This window comes from Macadamia integrifolia, chromosome 3, assembly GCF_013358625.1.
Source record: "Macadamia integrifolia cultivar HAES 741 chromosome 3, SCU_Mint_v3, whole genome shotgun sequence".
Lineage (NCBI taxonomy): Eukaryota > Viridiplantae > Streptophyta > Magnoliopsida > Proteales > Proteaceae > Macadamia > Macadamia integrifolia.
The window spans coordinates 12,547,546-12,556,199 of NC_056559.1; the positions used below are offsets into that span (position 1 = coordinate 12,547,546).

General features: G+C 33.6%; 1 protein-coding gene across 5 annotated transcripts; it reads left to right on the forward strand.

The window, feature by feature from the left end:
- Positions 1-4,841: 4,841 nt before the first annotated feature.
- Positions 4,842-8,440, forward strand: LOC122074730 (signal peptidase complex catalytic subunit SEC11C-like). Of its 5 annotated transcripts, none has more exons than XM_042639677.1 (8): positions 4,848-5,089; positions 5,761-5,873; positions 6,145-6,216; positions 6,410-6,445; positions 6,601-6,646; positions 7,478-7,568; positions 7,910-7,967; positions 8,108-8,440. In XM_042639677.1, the coding sequence occupies exons 1-8, from the start codon at positions 5,047-5,049 to the stop codon at positions 8,228-8,230; spliced, it is 582 nt and encodes a 193-aa protein (XP_042495611.1). In that variant the 5' UTR covers positions 4,848-5,046; the 3' UTR covers positions 8,231-8,440. The 5 variants fall into 5 exon arrangements, with proteins under 5 accessions (XP_042495615.1, XP_042495613.1, XP_042495611.1 ...); XM_042639678.1 differs by having other exon boundaries at positions 4,852-5,089; positions 8,258-8,440; XM_042639681.1 differs by lacking the exon at positions 5,761-5,873 and having other exon boundaries at positions 4,842-5,089; positions 6,038-6,216.
- Positions 8,441-8,654: the final 214 nt, after the last annotated feature.

Below are 8,654 nucleotides of genomic sequence, written 5' to 3' on the forward strand. Positions count from 1 at the left end.
TGTTTTATCCCTCTCTCTCTCTCTCTCTCTCTCTCTCTCTCTCTCTCTCTCTCTCTCTCTCAAAAAGCTCCTAAGAAGCTCAAAGCTGTCAAAAGCACAAAGAAACTTTGCGACTTACAAGAAGCGTTCCACGATGGGTATGTTAGATCAGAAAGAAGATTGAGGTAGAGTAAGGTTAAACAGTGCTGGCCTGAAAGCCTTCTATTTCTCTCTTGGGATCACTAAATTATGGAGATCTGAGATAGTTGTGACCACTTAAAAACAAATTTGATAATTTAGATATGGTGTGCAAGTGTACCTCTATATGCCTCTGGTTTTGTATTTTTGTATTTTATCTCTCTGAATGGTTAGGGTGGAAATAGTGAAGTTAAAAATTTCTTAAATTTCTATTTGTATTACCTTCTTTGCGTATAGTTTGTATAGTGGCTCATAATCATAAAACTTGGATTTTTACTCCATTTTGTGAATCTCTTGAGTTCTTTTTTGTTTGTTGTTCTTGTTGATGATGTCAATACTAAAGATATAGATGTTTTCTCATAAATTGGCTTTCACAAGTAAAATCTCGATTATAGGCTTTTACCTTTGGTAGTATGCTTAAGTGTTCTGCTTCCATCTGTTTAAAGCATGCTTTTACTTCTGGTAGTATGCCCAAGTGTTTTGTTTACATTTGTTTAAACCTTAAAGTACTTGTCTGCTTCCGTCTCCATTACCCATGGGTTACTATGGCTTGACCCTAGTAACAATTGTTGCTATAGTTTTATCCTACCACAATTGACCAAATAGCTTAGAGGACGAGCCTCGGATAAAAACTATTACATAATCAGGTACTAAAGACTTTCCTGAAGGTAGATACAAATCAGGTACCAAAGGCTTTCCTGAAGGTAGATACACCATTTCAATAGATGGGTCATACTCGTCTGTTATCTGGATGAACCAACATACCAGGATGGTGATTCCTAAAGCTTACACTATTTTCATTTAGAATATGACAAATCTATTGATAATTATCTTCAACAAATTTTCTACTTAAATATATCTTTCTTTGGTAAGTATACAAAGCTAGTAGAAATCTGAGAATCTTTGCAGACGTGCATTTTCACAAATTGTTAGCACTTTATCTTACTGTCAATGTAACAATACTTGATTGTGGGGTTTGTCCCTAGTAACAACTATTGTTATAATTTTATCCCATTATAATTGATAAAAAAAACTTAGATGATGAACCTCTGACAAAAGTCATTACATAATCAGGTACTAAAAGCTTTCTTGAAAGTATATATACCCTTTCAATAGATGGATCACACTCTTTTGTTATTCGGATGAACCAGTATACTAGGATGATTCATAAAGTTTGGATCATTTTTCTTTAGAATATAACAAACCCGTTGATCATCTTCATTTAATTTTAAAGGACGATGCTAGGATGATTCTTAAAGTTTGCAGCGTTTTCTTTTAGAATATAACAAACCTATTGATAATCATCTTCATTCAATTTCAAAGGACGATGATCAAATAACAAATCATTTTGTAATGATTTACTTGGTTCCTTCTGGCCTATATTAGTAACACCTATCAATTCGTTCCAATTTAATCTTATATAACGCTGAAAATCTATTTTAGGGGTCTTCCCATATGACATTTTATATCGAGTTTTATCGTTAGTTACCAAAGGAATGTAAAAAACAACATCCGTAAGGTAAAATTTTCTTTTCAATTTGCAAGAGTTTTTCTTATCATATGTAATAATATTTTACTCAAAATTGATTGGAATGCTTCATCTAATAACAAATTCATGGGTTGGTAATGGATATTGAGAAAATTTCTCAGTATGACGAGCATCCCATAAGAATATACACTTACGGAACTGATAAAACCCATAATAGTCACTTATCATCATCTAGTCGTACTTGATAATTCATAACAATAAGATTATCAATAACATTTTCATGCGTTAAAGGATGCATCTGATTTTACTATCAAATTTTTTGATCTTGAATTTCGTCATTATCTTAGAAATTATACTTAAAACACCGATTAGTTATGATATCAATTTGTTATAACTGGTTTATCAATGATCAATATTTGGTATTCCAGAAAGCAAGAGACAATAATAGTAAATAAAACAAATACAAAACACACATAAAAAAAGAGACAATTTGCATGGTTCAACTTTTGGTATACATCCAAAGTTATTTTTTATGTCCTCCAAATGTGCATCCTTATTTCTAAAACAATTAAACACACGTGTAAATGCACGTGTTGTAGAATATTTTTCTTAGAGTGTGTTTATGTGAAATAAGATTTTTACAATAGGGATAGGATTTTAGTTACAATAGAAATATGATTTTTTGTTGATAAAATTATAAGAGAGAGATTACATATTTGTGATTTTTTCCTAAAGAATTAAGTCAATGTTCCTCATAATTGCGGGGTTATTACAGGATCATTGATAATTGAATAAATAATATAATGAAGTGTGCTTTTAGAAGAAACACAATTATATGGAAAAATCATGTGTCTCTTAATTCCAAAAGTAGGTTGAGTCCATTCATAAGTTCAGTATACTATAGTCCACTTTGCTCTGGAGAGTCCCCCTACCAGAGCTCCCTCAGGTCACCCCTCTTTTGATCTCTTTGTGTAGAATTGGCTAAACGAGAATCTGCAACATCAAGTTTATATCTTGGGTAAGTTAATTTTGTGTCTTCATTGGCTAATAGAATAACAGTTTTTCTTTTGCCAGGAAATGGTGTTGAGTCTATTACATGTTGGATTTATTTATATTTAATGTCAAAGTTTTTAAATATTTCTCGTGCCAAGGATGGGTGTGAGTGTGATCTACATTTATTTGCGAGTGTACAAATATTCTTGTATGTATATGAAGACATTTATACACATATAGGCAAGTGTACAAGGATGTTTCTGCATGTACAAACACATCTATATATGAACAAATACATCCATACGTGAAAATGTACTTTGTCTATATATTCTATAGATGGTCTAAAAATTATATAAGAGATTTTAAAATAGGTGTTTTTATTGTTCCCACTCTATGTTCTATTCTTCCAAGTCTCTTTGTGTCTAATAATGAGTATAGCCTTTGGAGTTCCGTATGTCATTACATATTGGAATGCGCCTTATGTGATTAGGAGTTGTTTTTATCTTCGAAATGTAAAAGCAAATGGTCAACCCAGTTGCACAATTAGGGGCATTTAAAAACCTTAAGGATAGTATCTCTGATACGACTAAATTCAAATTTTGTTTGCTCCTGATTCAAGAAGAAGGATTACAACGATGTTGTAAATTTATATACCATCCGATGCAATTACAACATATCCATATAAGTCTTATATACTCTGCTTGTAATTATTTTCTAAGAAGCTTAAGGTTTTTAAATTTTGGGTATAAGACTATGACTGAATCAGTTGATGACGATAACCTCTCAGCATATCTCTCTCTCTCTCTCTCTCTCTCTCTCTCTCTCTCTACATGTTTCGTTTGGATTAAACTTTTGTCTTAGACTATTTTATTGTTCTTCCATCTTGACCTCCCTGTCATATGATATATATCTCACTTAATATGATAGTTATTATTATTAATGTACATTCGTTGAGAACTCTTAGTGGTTGGGGAAAGTCTAGTCATTCACATCTCATGTCGGTAAAAGTTGTAAGATTTCGATTGAATGGACCTGGTATGAGATATGTGCAAAGAGATGTTTGTTGTGTTGGGATTTGCTGAGAGGCAAATTTGTTTGTTAATCAGCGTCTGTCACAATCCGTTATTTTTTTGGAGAAGTCTGTAACATTCCATGTTTTCAGTTACTTTCAACATAAAACGATATTTTTAATCAATTTCAAAGATGTTTACCAAGCAAGCGACATTTTTGCTCAACAAAATCATGAAATAAAATATAATAATAATAGAAAAATCCATCTAGAATTAAGAAAAAAGGGAGCAGTATTGTTATCAATCAGAGTCTGAAGATCCACTTCGACCCTTTTTTTTTTGCTCCACCATTAGTGGCATCTACAAGATCATTTGCTGCTCCCATCATATTTTTGGCAATTAGGGCACTTGATTCAACATAATCTTCCAACTATACTTAAGAGTCTCAGACCCATTGGCCATTGGGCCTCATTTGCTTGCTAGGGTTTATGAAGTGGGAAACACGGGGAGTAGTGGGGTGAGACAATAAAAAGGGAAAGGAGAGGGAATCAATGGAAAGATCCTATTTGATTGGACTAAAAAATGGTAAAAATTAAAAAATGATGTTTTTGACCATGTATAATAAAGAGTAAGAATTTCTAATAAAATAAGAATCCAATCATAAGGTCAAAATCACCATTGGTGAGTGGATTTTTTATTCTCCACAATTGAAATGTTTTTTTTTTTTTTGGGTATTAGATTGAAGAAATTTAGAAAACTCTACTCTTGTCAAAATGTTGTATTGTTTTGTATTCAAGGATTAGTTATTGATATTGGTCCAAATATTGGTCACTTTTGTCCTTATTTTTTGAAAAATGTACATGTGCTTTATTGTTTTACCCTGAAACGATACTGATAACTGATCAACATCATCTCGGTCAACTTGATACAATAGAATCATCAATCCAATATCAGTACTTGGAACCATACTTGTATGTATTGACAACCACTCCATCCCACCAAAAGGAAAGAAGAAGGAGAAGAAAAAAAAAGGCATGACTAGGGATTTTTTTTTTGTTTTTAAGAAGAAGATTACAACAGACCGCTGAACTGCGATTAGGACAACAAATCGGACCAATAGGAATTTGAGATATTAGGTTACTAAAATAAAGTTCCTAATCTATTGGTTGCCAAGTGCCAAAAGAAAGCTAATATGATGTTGGTTCATGTTGACTGTTATCTGTCATGTTGAAAGGTCAAACCTGATGTTCTCCATTCCCCTCTTTTAACACTATAAATCTGAACTTTCAACCGTTGAGAGCTTTTACGCAAAAACAGTGGCAATAGGAGAACTGGAATAAAGAAAGGGCGATTGATACAACCAAAGAAGACAAAAGGATGGGAAGAACAAGGCGTTTTATAGCGCAAGCCATCAGTCTCGGTATCTGTCTCTCTCTCTTCAATTTTCAGTTGGTTTTTTTATTTTTCTTCTGGGTATGAAGATTCAATTGAAGATTTTCTTATCTAAATCTTTCTGACTGGTTTCATAAGGCACTGTTTGTCCGATGAGTTGTCCAGAATCATAAGAAAACTTCACATTTCAATAGTATATGTTTAAGCTGTATATGGTATACATTCTCGGAATAGATTATGGGGTCTAGTAGGCATTTTAAATCCTGGTTCTTCTCTATTTTCTTGCTTAGGAAGCGTTCTAGACCCAGAATCTATTCTATGAATGCATACCAAACACTGTTTCAATAAATTAGGACTGGAGAAAATACAGACGAAACCTTTTGAGTATGATTGCTCTCAAGGGCTTTTAAAACCCCAGAATTTAAAAATTAAGCATTGTGAATGAAAAGCTAGAGCAGTATTTGGTACTCATTCTTGGAATAAATTCTAGCTCTATATTGCATTCTAAGAAATCATACCAAAAGCACCGTTAATTAGTGTTTAAATTGCAGTACAAATAGAGTGCGAGGGTAATTCCTAAATAATATCCTTCGATACCTATTTCTGTTTATAGAATTAGTTCAGAGTATCATCAACTGGGCAACAATGTTTTTCCCTAGTGGACAAAGGGGACTCTAATTAGATGCAACAAATTTTCAGGAATGGTGATGACAATGGCACTAATGATATGGAAACTATTAATATGCTTGAGTGGAAGTGAGTCACCAGTCACAGTTGTACTCAGTGAAAGCATGGAACCAGGCTTCAGAAGGGTAAATCACCTTCCGTCAGTTCATGTGATGATATCTCATTAATTATTTGTAAATTAAATAGCTAGAAATGGTTGATTTGGTTGTGAAATATAGACTTTTATGCTGAAATCTGAATTGATCAAATCCTGCTACAAAACTCATCCTTTTCAGTGTGACATGGACAGATGATGTGGCCAATCTTGACCGTCCAACTTGTAGATGAAGCTTTGTGTTAGCCATGTCAGTGGACCACTCAGTGAACTAACTAGTATCTCTCCTCTGTTTCTAATAGGGTGATATATTGTTTGTACACATGAGCAAATCTCCTATTCATTCTGGAGACATTGTTGTCTTTAATGTTGAGGTATTCTTCTTTCTAACTCCATCAAGGGGACTCATCTTTTCCATGTCATGTGGAAAGATATGAACTTTAATTCATCTTTCAATGCATTTTGTTCATTAAGATCTTCAAATACTTCTCCCAAATTTTCTGTTTTCTTTCAGATGTCAAGGTCTATCGACGTATGTTCTTATCATTGTTTCTCATTTCATTTCAGGGACGGGATATTCCAATTGTCCATCGTGTAATTACGGTAGTATCTCATTTTCTTTCAGTTTCTGGATCTACATATGGTCTTCTTGCAATCTCTATCTATTTAATTTGACTAACAATCTATGCAAAGTGAAATAAAAATAATGACTAAAGCAGATGTTATTCCCTAATCCCACCAAATTGTCTCTCTTATAGGTCCATGAACGACGGGGCACTGGTGAAATCAACTTCCTCACGAAAGGTAGTTGTTCTGTTATAACCATTTCCATTTCTCTTAGAAGTAATCATGTACTTAAAACAGTTCTTGAAGACTATATTTTGGATAACACTAGTTTAAGGACGGGACTTTGGTAGAACTCATCCTTAAAAGCTATCCGTTAAGGAGAGGGTTCCCAAGTACCTATATAAGCCTTCACATCAGGATTCTCACATCCAATGTGGGATCAATTGCTTTCACATGGAACCCCAACAATTTTCTCTCTACTTTATCCCAATGCTTCCAGTTACCAGCATGTCACAGCTTCAAGTTTAACTGTTAGGATGGTCCAGTTGTAATGATTTCAGAATTCAGAAAATGGCATCCACTGGTTGGTCCGGAATGTTGAAACTCAATTCATGATCTTAGTGGAGTGTTTGGGCTAATGGTCAATGAATTGAGTTGCACAACCCACTAGTTAGTCCAAATAAATGACTTTGGGGACCATTTTGCAATCAAGAAAAAGGGATTTCCAAATCTATGTTCTAGACTTTAATATCATTTTGTCATTATTAATACATGCCTATACAAGTATGGAATATGATAACCATGGTCACCTTTAATGCTTTGGATATCATGCCTAATCTTTATCTCAATAGCCTCACAGCATGTTATAGGGTCATGATCCATTTAATCTTGTATCCTTGTTTATTGTGGGACTTGTCAGCCAGATCACATTCAGAGTATTGATAGTTCAGAAAACCACTTGATCTCCCATGATCTCTTTAGATTAAAAGCTTACTTACGCCTTTTATTTTTTTTCATTAAAGCTTATTATAGGTAATTTGTGCCCTGTTTTGGTGCTGCTCTACCTAGGTGATAATAATAAAGGTGATGACAGAAATGGAATATATGCCAGTGGTCAACAATGGCTTCAACACCATCATATTATTGGAAGAGTTGTGGGGTAAGAAAAGAGTCTGCTTGCAAAATTCACATTGAATGCTGGTGAATAACTTCATGTGGAACTACTGAACTTATTGCTTATATGCACAGAATTGTTGATCCTGCAGCTTATGTATATGATTTAGCTGAGGTTGATTGGTTAACTATTGGCCTTAAGCTCATTTAAGTACTCTGATTGACCAACTCATTGATTTTGTTCATTTAAAAAGCAGTTCAGAATTTCAGATGGTAGCTGTCAAGCTCAACTTGAATTCTGATTTACTCTCTTTCTCTCTAACATCTTTTGTCGTATATATTCTTGTATTTTGGGTCTTTTATTCTGATTTAGGCTATGTCTTGTAGGTTTCTACCTTACGCCGGCTGGGTAACTATTATTTTGAAAGAAAAGCCTGTAATAAAGGTTTGATTAAGCATTTTATTTACTTGACATGAAAATGTCCCTGATTTTACCTTTGTATTCTTCATTTTAAGTTTAAGAGGAAACTTAATTTATGTTTTTAAATCTTGGGGAAACCTTAAAAAATTTCCCTACCTCTGTAGGAAATCTCAGGAACTTTACCAGTAACAGGAAAACAAGTTCATCCAAAAGATTTCCCTGCCTCTGCACTATGCACTTTATGCTTAAAAATATCATTTGTTTGGGAAAAAGATACAGTTCATTGAAGGGTTAAAACAATGTTGGTTTTGCAGTATCTTCTATTTGGACTTCTAGCATTCTGGTCATCAGTTTGAAGAGATTAAGTAGCTTTTTTGGCCAATGAATTGTTATGGAAGATGTGATCATCAAGCCTTGAGAGGAGGGCATTCTTTTGTTTTCTAACAAATGTTGGAATATGATGAAATTGGTGTTCTTTGTTACAGCCTAAAATGAAATCTGTGATCTAAAAAATAAAAGAGGTTGGTAATGTTTCTGAGCCTATATGCAGAAATTAAAATTGGCCTTTTTGAGGGCCTGTATTCAACTTTTAGCTAGTTTTTACAGTACAGAAGTAATCAGTGTCATAGCTTTGATGTTCATACATTTTCTGGTGTAGAAGGGTTTGAATCATCTGGGTGTATGAAGAAAGTCCCAACTGAAAGATTTTCT